This window comes from Lepidochelys kempii, chromosome 3 (genome assembly GCF_965140285.1).
Source record: "Lepidochelys kempii isolate rLepKem1 chromosome 3, rLepKem1.hap1, whole genome shotgun sequence".
Lineage (NCBI taxonomy): Eukaryota > Metazoa > Chordata > Testudines > Cheloniidae > Lepidochelys > Lepidochelys kempii.
The window spans coordinates 174,112,196-174,130,417 of record NC_136382.1 but is presented as its reverse complement, the minus strand read 5'-3'; the positions used below and the strand labels follow the sequence as shown (position 1 = coordinate 174,130,417).

The window sequence follows — 18,222 nt, the reverse complement described above, 5'->3', positions numbered from 1 at the left end:
TAAATCTGTTAGTCTTTAAGGTGCCACTGAACTCCTTGTTGTTTCTGTGGTTTAGATTGACCCCTTTGTATTATAAACAGGTAAGTGTAAGCTCCTTGGAGCAGAGATTGTGATTTCTTTTTGTTTGTACACCCTCGCACACTTCAGGTGCTACCAAAATAATCAGTCAATACAACTCGTAAAGAGCCAGATCCTGATCTTACACCATCCTTGCAGAAGTGAAACTTTTCTATCGTCTTTGGAGTTACTCTTAGTTACTGATTTAACTAAGTTCAGAACCAGGCCATAAATGGAAAAAACTTTAAAAACCCAAACAAACAAACTACAGAAGAACCTCAGAGTTACAAACACCAGAGTTATGAACTGACTGGTCAACCACACACCTCATTTGGAACTAGAAGTATGCAATCAGGAAACAGCAGAGACACCCCACCCCACCCCACCAAGCAAATACAGTACAGTTCTGTGTTAAATAAACTACCAAAAAAAGGAAAATTTAAAAACAGTTCTGACAAGGTAAGGAAACAGTTTCTGTGCTTGTTTCTGTTTGAGGGTTAAAAACAGCATTTTTCTTCTGCATAATAAAGACTTAAAGCTGTATTAAATCAATGTTCAATTATACGCTTTTGAAAGGATCACCATAACCTTTTGTTCAACGTTACGTACTGCTGAGGTTCTGCTGTGCGCTTCTGCTCTACTCCCTCCACACAAGCTGGACCAAACGGTGTTATATGACCTGCTTTGACCACAGTGGACTCTAAGCAACTATTTTCCAAGTCGGTTACTTTTCTAGACAGAACCCTCTAAACACAGGAGGAAATATTTTTAAGCTCCACAGCCAGGGCAGAGAATTGTTTGGGGGCGGGTGCCAAAGAGGAGCAGCACATTTTAATCTTTTAGACGTTACCTTGAGTCATCTAGTCTAGCTCACGCCTGCAATAATTTGCATTAGTTTCCCAGGCCGGAAGAGTGCTGCGTAAACTCCAAGCCTTCTCTTTTTCCACAACAGCAGTTGGTTCAATAAACGATATTACCTCCCCCCCCCCTTGTCGCTCTAATACTCTGGCAGTGGCAGGGCTACCCTCCCGCGGCCGAGAACCCGCGCGAGCCTCTTTGCAGTGCTCGGAGAACCATACTAGGGACCGTTCACCCCCAGCCTAGTCGACCGTCTTCAGCCGAAGGCCACGCTCAGGCGCAAAGGTGCACACGCCGCTCGCTCACACCCACTCCCAAGCCTAGGGCAAGGGACGCACAGCCCTACGGGGGCACCCGCTTGCTTACGGGTCAAGGGTCGCTGCCCCGCGGGCCTCACAGCCCGCGCCACGCCCATTCCCCCAGCCGCGCCGGGCCGGCACTGCGGGGGCGCCCGCGGCTGCGCTCCGCGGCCCAAGCCAAACGGGCCTGGGGCGGAGGGGGCGCCCCCAGCCTTCTGCCGGCGCTGGTTCATCGGCATGGCAACGGAGCCTGTCGCGAGACCCGCCACCCAGGCTCACAGCTCCCGTTCGCGCGCACAGGCCGGGCCGATGCCGTGGCGAGACGCCCCTGCACGCGCCCGGCGCCGCTCGCGGGGTCTCTGAGCCCCGCCGCAGCAGCCAAGCGCCTACCGCCATCCTTAGCTCCGCCCCCGGCCCGGCCCGGCCCAGCGGGGTAGAGGGGCAGAGAGCGCGGCGCGTGACCGCAGCCTCCCCTGAGGCGGATCAGGCTACAGCCACGTGACTTCCTCTCTCAGTCAGGCTGGGGCCTCCGCCCGCTGTGGGCCGACCACCAACCGTTCCGAAATAAAATGTGGCAGCTGAGGGACCGCTCGTCGGCCCAGCGCGGTGCGTTCTCCCTCTGCATCCCGTGCTTCTCCTCCCCTGCCCAGCGTCTGTGCTTGCGTTTCATTGCTGGGCCTTGGTTCGGAAAACTTCGGGCATGTTTCTGGCCGGCCCAGCGGACTGTTCTAACCCAGGGTTAAGGTCTACCGCGCGCCGACTGTGCTGGGGCTGTACCATTTGGGAAAGGGGAAAAAGCTGTCTGGACCAACAGAGAGAAAATTGACACCATTGGGGGCCAATTACAGGGAGCCTAACACTGTCACGCCCCTGCGGTTAGTGGTTTCTCCTTGCGAGATGGGTTGGCCCGAGGGGCGTGCCCTCCTCCACCCCCCCCCGACTCACTGTGGTTGAGTCTGGAGGAGTCACGTGCTCTTCCTGCCCGGTGCGTGTGAGGATGATGGCTGCGCTGTTGGGCTCGGCCTGCTGGCTCCGGCCTCTCTGGTCCCGCCTCCTCCGGCTGCCGCGGGGAGTCGCTGCCCACCGTCCCTCGCCCCGCGCCGCCGGGCTGGCGGGAGCCCCTGGCAGGTGAGTGCCCGGGCTCGCTCGCGGGGAGGCGCTCCCGCTCGGGAGGACTGGGGCGCCCCTGAGGGGAGCGCGTGGGCCAGCCTGGGCCGCAGCGCAGGGGACGGTCAAACCTACGGCTCTGCTTCCTTCTCTTCCCACCCCTGGGCCGTGGGGCCGTGACCCCGCTCCCCACCAGTCCGGGCCCTGCGGCAGCTCCGCCCCTTCCCTCGGGCAGCGCCCTCGAGACCTCGCGTCTCTTGTGCCCGCGCCTCGTCCCTTCCTTCGGGCGGGGCAGCCCTTGTCTCGCCTCTCACGGGCGCTGTTGCCTCCTGGGGTTCCCTGAGCCCCCCGTAAGACCTTGGGTGGCTGCGAAGAGCTGGTCAAGGGCGGAAGGTTTGGCCTCGTGTTGCATGGTGACCTCTTCGCCAGAGGGAAGCTTAGGACCCGCGGGCCTGAACAGGGCAGCTTGGCTTGTCGCACGCGGACAGTAAACTAGGTCTGCTGCTGGCACGGTTCTCTTCCCATTACAGGAGCAGCCCAGGGTTCCCGAGATATGGCTCTGTTGTGTTGGGAGCTGCACAGAGGAGGGGGCAGCTTCCCTACCAAATAGCTTATTTTTAGTCAGACACAGGGAAAGCTGGCAGGGAGAGATGAAGTGATTCGTGCAAGGTCATGCAACAGGTCAGGGATAGGAAAAGAACCCAAGTTGTCTTTCCCCCCTTTTCATTCTAGACCATAAGACCACACTGCCTCTGTTCTGATTCTCTCAGGGATATTTTAATTCCCTTGGGGTGGTTCCAGCTTCCACCACTTGGTTGGATGGTGACTATCCCAGTTCAACTTCCATTATTCTAATAAAATGTTGTAGGTACTGTACAGAAACAAGTAGAGAGACGGGACTAGATTTACAAAAGGAGTTAGGTGCCTATGTCAACATTTAGGTATTACATACCTTCCAAACCCCAGTTCTGCTTCCATCTCACATTGGAGGTGCCTGAAGCCCTTAAATTTCCACTTATAAAGTCCTCAAGGTGCCTAAGTTTGTGCTAGGGAGCATGCATGCAGCCATCTCATTCTATATGCCTGGGAACCTCTTTCTTATCTAAGTTCCAGTGGGGTCCTCAGTGAGGTCTTCCCTCACCTATCTGGCCTACAGGGCTTGATCTGGGAGGTGTTCTGAACATGCAAAATGCAAACCCATGCAAAATGGCTGAGTAAGAGTCGGTCCCCTTACTATTTTTAGCCTCGTGGTTAGGACACTCCACTGGGATATTGATCTGGCTTCAGTTCCCCCCTTTTTCTGGTATTGAAAAAGGGATTTGAACTTCGGGGTCTCACTTCTCAGATAGGTATCCCAATTTCTGGGCTTTAGAGTATTCTGATATGGCTCTCTCAATCTCTATTGTTGGAGCTGCTCCACTTTGTATGACTAATTAAATATACGTTGGCTACAGTGGTTCTCAAACTTTTGTACTGGTGACCCCTTTCACATAGCAAACCTCTGACTGTGACCCTCCCCTTATAAATTACAAAGTTTTAAATATATTTAACACTATTATAAATGCAGGAGGCAAAGCAGGATTTGGGATGGAGGCTGACAGCTCGTGATCCCCTCTCCCCCAGTAATAACTTCATGACACCCTGAGGGGTCCCAACCCCCAGTTTGAGAACCCCTGGGCTAGAGAGAGTGTGCGACAGTGGTCCAGTGGTTAGGGTACTCACCTGAGAGGTGGTAAAATCAAATCTCAGGAAGAGAGGGGAATCTTGGGTGAGAGCCTTTAGCTCAGTGATTAGGGCAATGAGGGTGCTGCCACTTTGCCCTCTGGTGTTTCTTGCAACAAGTTGCTAAGGTGCTGACGTAAATTCCCTCAAAGCTGCCTGGGGGAGAGGAGCCACAGTCTAACCCTGACCTGCTGTGGCTGGCGGAGAGGCCCCCCCCAATCCCGGATGTTCTGCAGTTGGGGGAGAGATGCCCCTCCCTTGGCCCCAGTCCAGTCCTGGACTGCCTGGGGGAGAGGCGCCCCTCCCTTGGTCTTGGCCCTAGCCCAGCCCCAGACCTGCTGCGGCCAGGGGAGAGGTGCCTCTCCCATCCCCAGCCCAGGTGCTGCTGTGGGGGGAGTCCTCTCTCCCCACCGTAGCCCTGGGGCAGCCTGCATCTTGAACGCTTCATCCCCGGCCCCACCCCAGAGCCCTCACCTGAACCCTCTGTCCCAGCCCTGAGCCCCCTCCCACACTTCGAACCCCTTAGCCCCACCACGTGAATTTTGTTATGTGCATCAATATGGAGGTGATGTGTCAAACAAAATTCATTCTGCAAGTGTGTGGGCAAAATAGAGGGAACACTGGGGCTGACCTGCAGAAGCAGGTTCATGACTGGGAATCCCAATCAGAGTTAGGTGCCTAACCTCCTGTGGGATGGGACATAAGCCACACCCCTTTTCTCAGTTTTTCCTATTGCCTTGCTTAGGCAGCTTTGCACTTAGCATGCTGGTTTTTGTGGAGACTGTTCTCTGGCACCTAACTCATCTCATGTATTGTATATGGAGCCAAGATGTCCATTACAGGGCTGTGGATTCCACTGGGTGGCAAGGTGCCTAAAGGATATGCATGAGAACAGTTAAGTCCATTTGTGGATGTGTCTTACAGATGCATCCCTTAAGAGTTTTCAGTGTATAATACTACGAATGATGTTCATAAATGAATACTGAATGGGGAAAGCAAGAGATGCAAGACAAGGTACTGTTCTCATGTGGCTGTTCAGTAAGGCACATTCATATTCTTATGTTTCCAGGAGACCCATGCAGCATGTTGCGCTTGCATCAGAAAGTAACAACTATCTCTGCAACTTTTAGACATTTTGAGTTTTTTCTCATAGGCAGCTAACAAGCCATTATCTCTGCTATTAAGGTGCAGCCTTGGACATCAGCAGGTTCCAGTGCTCATATAAATGGTTCATAGAAACTTTGATCTTAGTATGTTGTGTTCAACATGATCTGTGGACTGAACCTCTATTAAAAGTTGAGGGGAACTGCAGTTTTCTCTATTGTATGGGAAGAGTAGCTTTCCCTAAGTTGGCCTCAACTATTTTAGTCAAGAAGGGGAGCTGCTTTGGACAGGTAAAGAGAGCTATATCTCATGGTGTCGAGTGGTGTCGGTGACTATGAAACTTAGTTTCAACAGAGGGGTTCCTTCGTGAAACAGTGTCAAGGAATACTGTACCATCTGCAGACCTTTTAGCCATTTAAGAAGTAGGGGAGAGGGATCTATTCACAAGTTTCCTTCTCTGAGTCTGTTTTAGGCACAGGATCAGTCTTATCACTTTCCTGTCAGAGCCAGTTTTTTGAGTTTGTAGAGCCAGTGGTCACGCAGTGAAATTTATAGGTAGCAGGTTTAAAACAAACACAAGGAAGTACTTCTTCACATAATGCGCAGGTAGCCCATGGAACTTGTTGCCAGGGCATGTTGTGAAGACCAAAATTGTAACTGGATTTGAAAAAATAAAAAATTAGACAAATTCAGGGAGGATAGGTCTCTCAATGGCTATTAGCAAAGATGGTCAGGGATGCAACTCCATTCTCTGGGTGTCCCTAAGGCTCTCACTGCCAGATGCTGGGACAGGACACCTGGGGATGGATAACTTGATAATTGCCCTGTTCTATTCATTCCCTCTGAAGCATTTAGTGCTGGCCACTGTTGTAAGACAGGATACTGGACTAGACAGATGAATGGTCTGACTCCCTATGGCTCTTCTTACGTTGTAGTTTAGACAAATGCGTGGTCACATTAAAATCATACTTCATGAAATATTCATAGGCATTTCTTAGTAATGGCTACTTCTACCTCAACTTTCATCCTCCTGCCTTCTGCTCTTTTTGTACAGTAACTCCTCACTTAAAGTCGTCCTGGTTAAAGTTGTTTCCTTGTTAGGTTGCTGATCAATTAGAGAACATGCTCGTTTAAAGTTGTGCAATGCTCCCTTGTAACCTTGTTTGGGAGCTGCCTGCTTTGTCCACTGCTTGCAGAAAGAGCAGCCTGTTGCAGCTAGCTGGTGGGGGCTTGGAACCAGGGTGGACCGGCAGCCCCCCATCAGATCCCCTAAGTTCCCTGTGTGGCAGCCGCCCAGCAGGCTATCAATTGCCAACAGTTCAGCTTGTCCCTCCCCCCACTGCCGTGTGCTGCTCCTGCCCTCTGCCTTGGAGCTGCTCCCAGAGCCTCCTGCTTGCTGTGCAAGGGGCGAGAGGAAGAGGGGTGCTAATGTCAGGGTTTCCCCCTCCCCCTGCCCCCACTCCTGTACCCTATCTCCAAGGGGGGGATGGACATGACAGGGCTCAGGACTGAGGGAGCTTGCTGGTGCCATCTGCTGTGTCTGAACTTGCTGATCTACTTAAAAGGGCAGCACAGTTAAAGTGGGGGCAAAGCTCATCTCTCTCACACACAAGGTGTGTATTCTGTCTCTCTCTGCCGTGCTGTCTCCACTCCCTCCATTTGTGCTGTTTTGTAGAGTGTGAGGCTACAGTTTGGATGAGCTATTACCAGCAGGAGAGTGAGTTTGTGTGTGTGTATGGGGGTGGGGGGTGAGAAAACCTGGATTTGTGCTGGAAATGGCCCACCTTGATTATCATGCACATTGTAGGGAGAGTGGTCACTTTGGATGAGCTATTACCAGCAGGATGGTGAGTTTGTGTGTGGGGGGGTGGAGGGTGAGAAAACCTGGATTTGTGCTGGAAATGGCCCAACTTGATGATCACTTTAGATAAGCTATTACCAGCAGGACAGTGGGGTGGGAGGAGGTATTGTTTCATATTCTCTGTGTGTATATAAAGTCTGCTGCAGTTTCCACGGTATGCATCCGATGAAGTGAGCTGTAGCTCACGAAAGCTCATGCTCAAATAAATTTGTTAGTCTCTAAGGTGCCACAAGTCCTCCTTTTCTTTTTTCATTTAGCAGTAAGGCATTCCCTGGGAAATATCCCACCCTCTGACTCCACCATCTCAACCAAGCTTCACAATCGTCATTGCTGTGTTCAGTATTAAACGGTTTAAAACTTATTGTGTGTGTGTGTATATATATATATAGAGAGAGAGAGAGTGAGTCTTTTGTCTGATGAAAAAAAATGTCCCTGGAACCTAACCTCCCCTATTTACATTAATTCTTATGGGGAAATTGGATTCACTTAACATCGTTTCCCTTAAAGTAGCATTTTTCAGGAACATAACTACAACGCTAAGTGAGGAGTTACTGTAATAGATAAAGCTGGTCAAAAGCAGGGGCTCTCAATTTTTTCATAATACTGGAAGTACTTTTTGTTTTGTTTTGTTGGACAACCTTTTCTGAGTGTTTTGAACTTCTCTCAAACTTTCCTTTCGTGCAGTGGAGGGAGGAACATTTTTCGCCAGTGACAAAGCCTGGAACTCTTTTTTAGTAAGAAGTGAAAGTTAAATAAATTCTGTTAGCAATTCAAAAAAATTAGATTAGCATAGAAATACTTGCACAACTGGACTAGCGTGCTTGCTGTCACTCTTGCTGTCATGTTCAGCCAACCCATTTTTAAGCATTTGAATGAAAAAAATTGATCCTCTAAATAAAAACATTGAACATCAAGATTCCGCTCCTACTGAATTGTATTACAACATTGTATTCACTTTTGAGTTAAGGAAATAACAGAGCAGTAGAATAGCTTTATTGGATGGAAGTATGCGTGTGTGGGATTCAACCCCAGGTTTGTACCTTCTTTGAACTACAAAATGCAGCTAGGATCTTCCTGAGACTACACTATAAGAAGAGAATAAATGGGACGCAAAGTATGATAACACTAGTTTAGTCTGGGCAAAAGTGAATATAACATAAGAACAGCCATACTGGGTCAGACCAGAGGTCCATGTTTCCCAGTATCCTGTGTTCTCACAGTGGCCAATGCCAGATCCTTCAGAGGGAATGAACAGAATAGGTAATCATCAAGTGAACCATCCCCCATCACTCATTCACAGCTTTTGGCAAACAGGGGCTAGGGACACCATCCCTGACCATCCTGGATAATAACCTTTGATGGGCCATGAATTTATCTAGTTCTTGTTTTGAACCGTGTTAAACTTGCTGCCTATTAATTTCATTGGTGGCCCCTAGTTCTTGTTATGAGGAGTAAATAACACTTCCTTGTTTACTTTCTCCACACTATTCATGATTTTATAGACTCTATCATATCCCCCCTTAGTTGTCTCTTTACCAAGCTAAACAGTCTCAGTCTCTCCTCATGATGTTGGTGTGGACCCCCTACCTCTCAGCAAAGATTTAATATATATGTAGCGCTAAGTTGTTGTTACTATAAGTTACAGTTTTTGTGTGTGAAAAAGTATTATCTGACATTAAAAACTAAACTGAAGTTGGAAAATAATAAACTAACAAATCATTTAGGAATGTATTATTCCTTTTGTTGTGTTTACTTCTTGATTGGCTAAATTCAGTCACTTGGATTGTAGAATATTCTATTTAGCTTTTCATTTAATGGATCATTAGTTGCCACCTGCCTTCATGCCCTGAAACAAACGTCTGCATTTCTGCTGAAATGTTTATTTCCTTATTGTCACTGTTGTAGAGGCATTCAGCATTCCCAGCATATGTAAGGTAGAAGAGTAAAAGTGTAAAACTGAGGGTCCATTTGGGCTCATAAATGTTCTTACATCTCTGGCATGTAATTCTCTAGATTATTTTTTGAGCTCAAGCATAGCTTGTGCTTTGGTTGTGTACTGTACAAGCCTTAACTTTTGGAAATGGCCCTTTTTACTAAGAAAATTGTGTGGTTTTACACCACATTGGTGATGAGTACTCTTCTTAAACTTGTTTGGGTCCTAAGTCTATAATTCAAAGTCACAGTAAACTTACATTGAGATCTAGTACAGTATGGAATAGATTCCAAAGAATATTGTTGCAACTCTATTGCTTGGGATAGCTAAAGATAGGACACAGGTCTAGCAAATACACAGTAAGCAATATTCTGCACAAGCAGGGCATGGAATAGATTTCTTTTCTCTCATATGTTTACTGAACGTTTTAAAAGAATGACTTGCTATGTAACATCTTAGCCTGTAACACCAATTTAAATTTCCCATTCTGCCTTAAATGTTCCTTAATACATGCATTTGTAAGTTTCTTGTTACTATAGTATCTGGGCACCAAATAAACACTAGAAAGGGGGAAAAGTAGCTCACCCCCCCCCCCCAAAAAAACAAACAAACAAACAAAAAAACCAAAAAAAACAAACCTGAAATAGGCAAAGGCTTGGCCAAAATATGTATTGCCCTGAAAATCAGCCAACTGGGCTGTTCAAGAATGGAAGTAGTACACTTAGTTTTCTAATAACCATACTGTACTTCCAGTTCTTGCTTCTGAATCTCTACGGGCGCTCAGAAAATGTTCCTTATCTTCTCTAAGCCATCATTGTAGTAAATGGAAGGAGAGAGACAGCCCCTAATAAAAGCAGAGTTCCAAACTGTACAGAATTTAGAGCCACCACTTTGAATTGCACCCAGAATTATAAAGGTAGGAGGAAGCCAGTATAAGTTATAGAATGTCCAACATATTGACCGCCCTACTTGGTGATTAAGGCCTGCCTTGCTGAGTGGTAACTGAAATATCTGCATAGCCATCCAGGGCCATTCCAGATACATCTTGAAATAGCCGAGCCTTGAAGAACTTGAATGAAAATATAGTAGCCCAGGCACAAATTACTTTTCTGCCTTCATTCTTAGAGGAAAACTGTTCTTCGATGTAGTAATAAAAAAACCACCTTGTTTTAAGTGAGTGAGCAAATACAGTATTGCAAGAATGCAGAAATTCACCCTGCAGGTGCCAGGTGTGGATGACTGGCAAAATCTGAATCATCATGGAAAAAGACAGCCTTCAGGCCAACTTCAGATTGTTGGGAAGGTGGGTGTGGGGAAGCAGAAGGAGCCAATATGGCTAACTGGGAGTCCAGAATTGCAAGCCACTTTGGCAAGAGGTAGATGCACTCCAGCACTAGATGGAGCAGTCACGAATTCCTGTAAATTTCTGTATAGTTTCTTCTTCCTGACAACCAGCATTATCTGACTTCATAAGCATGCTAATGGCTCTGTGATCCCAAAGATTTAGCACTCTAATAACCTCACATGTGCACTGACCAGCAGTGGTGATAGAATGGAATCTTGTGAGACCACATGATAAGCATGTAAGGAATGAACAAGTGTTTACACAAAACCTTTCAAAGGAAGGAACAGTGCAACTGAAACAACTTCATTCATTCCTGCCAGAACCTGTTAGAGTGTAAGCAATGCCTCATGATCCACTGTCAAACTGCTGATACATATAATAAAATCAGTATCCATACTTGATGGCTTCACTGTTAATCTCCTGACAACGGAAAGATACTAATGCAGTCTACATTCAAGGTGGTGGTTGGTGGGGTGTTCTTGAAGAAGGGCCTAATCAGTGCTTGTTTGAGCGTTGGCATTCAGAGGAGGCATTAACCATTGATAAAGGAATCAATTTTCCTGGTGCTGTTTTTTTATGTCTTTAAGCTGACATCAAAATGATCCAAGCAGCTCACTCCACTACTTGTATGAAATTGTTACGAAAAGTGCCTGTAGTCCAGCTTTCATTCCAAGGTTATTTGAATGTCTGGAGACTTGGATCAAGTGTACACACAATATTGGAAGCCTGATCTTGCTCTCCTTTCGCATGCAAAACTTGTGTTCGATTTAGTGCTCTTTTTCCATGAGAAATGACTGGAGAGTGGATTAATCCCAGGATGCGCACTAAGCAAGTACAAGGAAACCATTTCACATTCAGTATATAGCAAATATACTGTGATTCCTTTTTCTCCAGCCAATATATAGCAAAAGCCAATATTGGCAAAACACTGTGACCTTGTTTTACATTTTGTTTCCGTTTTACTTTGTTAATTGTGCTGTGACGGGCCATTTTTTGTTTGTACAATGCCCACAATGAGGTTTCAATCCTGAATATAGTCTTTAGATGCAACTATAATATAAGTGAATAATTTCCGTTTTCTTTACTGGTATTTTCTTGTACTTCTGTTTTTAAGCTGTATGTATAAATTGTGTATCTATGGTTGTAAGTGAATGCCAACAGTAACTATTTACTGGATTTCATATTGACATGATTGCCAATTATAATGCAGTTCAGGAGAATTTTTGATCTAATTGAAGTACATACTCAGCACTTTAAATATAATTGTATTTGTGAACCATTTGGCTAAACACTAGTAATTACAGTAATGTCAAGGGGTACAACATTTGTTTTTCTGTAGTTAATTAAAAATGTCTCTTTAGGTTGACAGAATGAATACAACTCTTAATTCAGGAATGGATGCTAATTCCATTCGCTTTAGTATTTTATTTTTAATAAAAAGTGCCATTAATTTCCGAAGAGCTTTATAAACCTCAATGACGCATACTACTTGTATGGAAGTGCTTATGTTTTATGTGAGGCAAACATAAAACGAGGCTAGGCCAACATTCAGGGAGGAGGATGTGCGGTTTATTGATGATGAAAGGCAGAAGAGTTGCGCATTTTAGCAGAAATATGGAGGAGAATAGTAGGATCCTGGCAGTGTAGGTTATCAAAGCTGTTCCAAGCATATGTGACAGCACGAAAGTGAAGGAAAGAGAATCCAAGGGAGCAGTGAAGGAAAGGGGACTAGGGAAAGAGAACAAGAGAGCAAACATTTTGATGGTAGCAGGACTGCAGAGGGTCTTGTAGATGAGAATGAGAATCTTGTATTTTTATATTAAGAGACAGAACTATTGAAGGAAGGAGTGGTGGTGCTAGGGTCAGAATGGTGGGAAAAGACTTTGGCAAAAGCATTTAGTACCATTGTCATAATTCATGCCATTGGAGCAAAACTAACTAAACTAAACTAAAACTAACTAATCTTTTTAATTGAAGGTGTGTAGACTAATGCACCTATTTTATGCTGTAGAGCAGTTTTGAGACTTACAGGAAAAAATCAGTAATGGTGCATCTGAAAAGTTCAAGCTGAAAGTTAAAAGTGTAACTTGTCAGCATTATCAAATCTAGGACAAACATGTCCCTCTCACACACCTGACAGTGGTTTAAGTATTTGAAATAAAATTAGCCATATGCTTTCAAAAATACCCCATCCCACTTTTCCCCTTCAATTGTTATAGAATAAAGTAAATAAACTGGTGAATCAAGATAAGCATCTTAGGTCTACAAAAAAACATAACCCTCAGCAACTCCTTTTAGAGTGCAAATATATACTTTTTTTGGAGAACTTAAAAATCGCACGTTACTGAAGAAAACAAATATGGTTGTAAGTCAGATAACGTGAACGTTCAAAACACTAAGAAACCCTTTCAAGTGACAAATCTCTAGGTCTGGGTGGCTTTCAAAAGAAGTTCTGTATATCTTTTTCAGGAGCTTAGTGCTTCAAATTCTTCAAAATCTTCTATTATTTCCTTGAATGGGGAAAATTGGCCAATTCTGGTTTTGGAGGCCAGCATAAGTGTATGCACAAATGATGAAAAATCCAGAAGACCATAGAATGTACTGATAAATATCATATATCTAGTCAAACTATTAGCTTAGTTACTACCAGTTCACACCAGTTTTGGCTCTGTCCCAGGAATGGACACTAATCGTAATAGGTGGAACACTAACATTGAATTAAACCAAAGGATAAAAGTAGTTTGCTAGCTAGCATTGAATGCCTTCTCTGCATCTAGTGTGATTGTTTTGATACTACTGGAGAAACTTAATTTCAAACAATGTATAGCCTGTACTAAACTGTCCTACTATTCTTCATGTGCATTTTTTATTTTCATGTCTTCTTATCAGAGACTTTGTTCTTTTAAAGAGATAATGATGTCCTTTTGTCACTTTGGGGATAACTGGACAGAACTTGTAGTAGCTTTCAGATATTCTGCCTGAAATTTAAAGCATCACAATCCATAATAAAGAATATAAAATTTTTCTCTTTGCAAGTAGTATCCTGCCTTATCTCAGTGAAATAGTAACCCTTACACAGGGGCACATCTCTGTAGTGTGTGGAAAAAGCTTATCTTCATTCTGACTGAACCACTAATGTCCCAATTAGAGATGTGATAATGTGAAATTCCGACCTTTCTTATTGGCATTATGTATTGAGACTTATAATGAAAACTAGATGGGTGTGAAGGAAGTAGGGCTGTCAAGCGAATAAAAAAAATTAATCGCAGTTAATCACGAGATTTAAAAAAATCATGATTAATTGCAGATTTTTAATCACACTGTAAATAATAGAATATGATTTATTATAAATATTTTTGGATGTTTTCTACATTTTAAAATATATTGATTTTAGTTACAACACAATACAAAGTGTACAGTGCTCATTTTCTATTCTATTTGATTACAAATATTTGCACTGTCAGAAAGATAAAAGAAATAGCATTTCAATTCACCTCATGCAAGTACTGTTGTACAATCTCTTTATTGTTCGCATTGCACTGTTGTAGACGGAGTTACAAGGTATTTTACATGTCAGCTATGCTAAACATTCATATGCTCCTGCATGCTTCGACCACTATTCCAGAAGACATGCTTCCATGGTGATGACGGGTTTTGTTCGATAACAATCCAAAGCAGTGCAGACTGACGCACATTCATTTTCTTCATCTGAGTCAGATGCCACCAACAGAAGGTTGATTTTCTTCTTTGGTGGTTTAGGTTTTGTAGTTTGTGCATCGGAGCATTACTCTTTTAAGACTTCTAACAGCATATTCCACACCTCATCCCTTTCAGATTTTGGAAGGCACTTCAGATTCTTAAACCTTGGGTCAAGTGCTGTAGTTGTCTTTTGAAATCTCACATTGGTACTTTCTTTAGGTTTTGTCAAATCTGTGGTGAAAGTGTTCTTAAATTGAACAGCATGTGCTGGGTCATCATCCGAGACTGCTATAACATGAAATATAAGATGAATGCGGTTTAAAACCACAGAGCTGTAGACCTACAATTCTCCCAAATCACAAATTTAATCAAGACTTTTTTAATGAGCGTCATCAGCCTGGATGCACGTCATCTGGAACAGTGGCTGAAGCATGAAGGGGCATATGAATGTTTGGCATATCTGGCATGTAAATACCTTGCAATGCCAGTTACAACAGTGCCATACAAGCGCCTGTTCCCACTTTCAGGTGACAAAGTAAATAAGAAGCGGGCAGCATTATCTTCCATAAATGTAAAGAAACTTGTTTGTCTTAGGCCTGGTCTATAGTACACCGTTATTTCGTAATTAGCTGGGTTACTTCGAAATAAAACTGATTCCATCCACATGACCAAACCAGTTTTTTCGATATAAAGGGCTCTTTACTCTGATTTCTGTACTCCACCTCGGCAAGTGGAGTAGCGCTAAAATCGAGATTGCAGTTCCGGGTTACAGGTACTGTGGATGCAATTTGATGATATTGGCCTCCGGGAGCTACCCCAGAGTGCTCCCTTGTGACTGCTCTGGACAACGCTCTGAAATCCGATGCACTAGCCAGGTAGGCAGTAAAAGCCCCGGGAACTTTTGAATTTCCGGTTTGGTCACCATCAGCACAGGTGACCATCAACACAGTCCACCATCACAGGCGACCACGCAATCCCGGATTCGCAGACGAGCTCCAGCATGGTACAAATGGATGTACTGGATCTCATTGCATGTTGGAGACAAATCTGTTATGGCAGAACTACGTTCCAAAGAAAGAAATGCTCAGGCAAGCATGCCAAAAAGCCAGGGAGGCGAATGGGCGCTCTGAGTCACAGCCCCATACATGCCACTTCTACCATGAGTTGCATACGATAATGGGGGGTGATGACACCACTACCCCACCGCTGTCCATGGACACCTGCAAGGGGGGAGTAGCACGGAGGATGAGTTTTTGGAGGAGAAGGACAATGCACAGGTGGCAAGTGGGGAATCTGTTTCCCCCCCTAGCCAGGAACTGTTCTTAACTCTGGAGCCAATAGCCTCCCCCCACTCCCAAAGCATGCTCCCAGACCATGACCCTGGAGAAGGCCCTTCTGGTGAGTGAGCTTGTTCGGAGTCACACGGTGGGGGTTGGGGGGGAAACCCAGCCACACTGGGCTGTTTGCTTTTAGTTTAAAGGGCTCATCCCTGCTCAGAGCCTCATCGGAGCCACGCTGGGTGTGTGTGTGTGGGGGGGGGTGGGCGGGGTGTTGTGTGAAGCAATCATCCCAGAGAGCCCGCAGGCTGCCTGCAAGCTGAATTCTGTTGCATGGCCGCTGACTGCAAGCTGACTTCTGTTGCCTGGCCGCATGTGTTGGCTTACTTATATCAAAGTGGCAGGCACTTCAGTATAAGAGGCAAAATGAGACCATGTAGAGAAAGAATATGTGCTGTGTACTATGAATTGCCTGTTTACTGAGAAACAGTGTCCCCTTTGTTCTCTAAAACGTATCTTTTAAAATACTACCCTCCCTTTTTCTCCTCCTGCAGCAGGTGCAAATGTTTCAACGTGGCCCCTATCTACTCCATCCCAGAGGCTGGTCCAGATTAGAAGGCGGAAAAAAAGGAACTCGGGACGACATGTTTGCTGAGCTCATGCAGTCCTCCCGCACTGATAGGGCCCAGTTGAATGCATGGAGGCAAACAATTGCGGAGTCGCGTAAAGCGTTTCGTGAATACAAAGAGAGGAGGGACGTGCGCGATGAGAGCAGGCAGGATGCTATGGTCAAACTCATGGGGGAGCAAACTGACATGCTCCGCTGTATGGTGGATCTAATGCAGGAAAGGCAGCAAGACCACAGACTGCTGCTGCAGCCCCTGAATAACCACCCTCCCTCCTCTCCAAATTCCATAACCTCCTCCCCCAGATGCCCAAGAACACGGGCGGAGAGGCTACGGGGACCCACACAGTCATCCCGAGAGGATTGCACAAGAAGCAATATGGCAATAACAATTTGGCATATCCTAAATTTTGATTCGGTTTCTGGACTTGTCCTCCCCTCCTCCTCCACCCCCCCAACCCAATACTGCCCCTCCCCCGTCTAGCTTCTGATTTCTCTGTGTTTTGTGCAACAAATAATAAAGAATGGTTTTTAAACAATTGTGACTTTATTTCCATATATATATATATATATATAGGGGGTAACTTTAAGAGAAACAAACACAACTCTCACATTGTACCCTGGCCAGTCATGAAACTGGCTTTCAAAGCTTCTCGGATGTCCAGCGCGCCCTGCTGTGCTCTTCTAATCGCCCTGTTGTCTGGCTGTGTGAAACTGGCCAACAGGTGAATTGCCTCAACCTCCCACCCCGCCGTAAATGTCTTCCCCCTTACTCTCACAGATATTGTGGAGCACAACAAGCAGCAATTACAATTGGAATATTGGTTCTGCTGAGATCTAACAGAGTCAGTAAACTGCGCCAACTCGCTTTCAAACATCCAAATGCAGATTCTACCACCATTCTGCACTTGCTCAGCCTATAGTTGAACTGCTCCTTACTCCTGTCCAGGGTGCCTGTGTATGATTGCATTGGCTAATTGCAGCACAGCAGTCCCCACAGTACGTTTCCCCACTCCAAACTGATTCCCGACTGACCGGTAGCTGTTGGGCGTTGCAAGCTTTCACAGGGCTATGGAAGCTTCTCAACTGTGAGGGCTGCTCTCATTTCGGTGTCTTTGCGCTTCAGGGCAGGGGACAGCAAGTCACAAAGTTCCATGAAAGTGGTCCTACTCATATGAAAGTTTCTCAGCCACTGGGAATCATCCCATACCCACAACACTGTGCAGTCCCACCAGTCTGTACTTGTTTCCTGCTTCCTCGCCTGGTTTTGCAGGTACTGCACATACTGCTGGATAATGCGCGAGGTATTTACAATGGTCAAAACTGCAGCGGAGATCTGATCGGGCTCCATGACTATGGCGCCTGCACGGGTAATCCTGGAAAAAGGGCGCGAAACGTAGGAGAGCAGAATGGCAGTGGAAGCTGTGCTGTTCGGTTCACGGTAGCTGAACGAAGGCTGAAAATGGTTGTCTTCTGTGGCTTTCACAGAGGTGGGAGCCCAGGACAGACAACATGGAGAAGCTCGCAAGTGTGGCAATAGCAGGAAAGCAGAGTTGGCGGCGGAAGCATTTGATGAGGAAGAGAGAGTAGATAGTAGAGATGAGAGGAAATGAGAGGTGGATTCATAGTAGCAGGAGAGTAGTGGTGCACCGTCTGCTGAAAGCAGTATGGCGTTTGCATGCCAAAAAGGCGCGAAACGATTGTCTGCCGTAGCTTTCTGACGACACACAACCAGAAACACCCGCGAGAATGTTTTTGCCCCATCATGCACTGGGAACTTAACCCAGAATTCCAATGGGTGGCAGGGACTGTGGGAACTGTGGGATAGCTACCCACAGTACACCACTCCGATATTCGATGCTATCCTTGATACTGTGGATGCAATCCGCTGAATTCACATGCTTTAGTGGGGACACAGAAGGCCGAAAGTATAAAATAGCTTCTGAAAATTCGAATAGAATAATTTCGAAATAATTTCGTACTGTAGACGAATCCTTAGCAATTGGCTGAACAAGAAGTAGGATTGAGTGGATCTGTAGGTTCTAAAGTTTTACATTGTTTTGTTTTTGAATGCAGTTATGTAACAAAAACAAATCTAAATTTGTAAGTTGCACTTTCACAATAATGAGGTTGCAATACAGTACTTGAAAAATACTATTTTTTACAGTGCAAATATTTATCAAAATAATATAAAGTGAGTGCTGAATACTTTGTATTCTGTATTGTAATTGAAATCAATATATTTTGAAAATGTAGAAAAATCTAAAAATACTTACAATTTTAGTATTTTTACTAAGTGTGATTACAACTGTGATTAATCGCGATTAATTTTTTA

At 45.3% G+C, this 18,222-nt stretch overlaps 1 protein-coding gene across 3 annotated transcripts in view; it reads left to right on the top strand.

Moving 5' to 3' along the window:
- Positions 1-2,166: 2,166 nt before the first annotated feature.
- The window catches only part of LRPPRC (leucine rich pentatricopeptide repeat containing), a 168,736-nt gene continuing 152,680 nt past the window's right edge, over positions 2,167-18,222 (top strand). For all 3 annotated transcript variants that reach the window (XM_073339084.2, XM_073339083.2, XM_078852287.1), the window contains exon 1: positions 2,167-2,342. In XM_073339084.2, the coding sequence (XP_073195185.2) occupies positions 2,212-2,342 (131 nt within the window). In that variant the 5' untranslated portion in view covers positions 2,167-2,211. The remainder of the gene's footprint in view (positions 2,343-18,222) is intronic.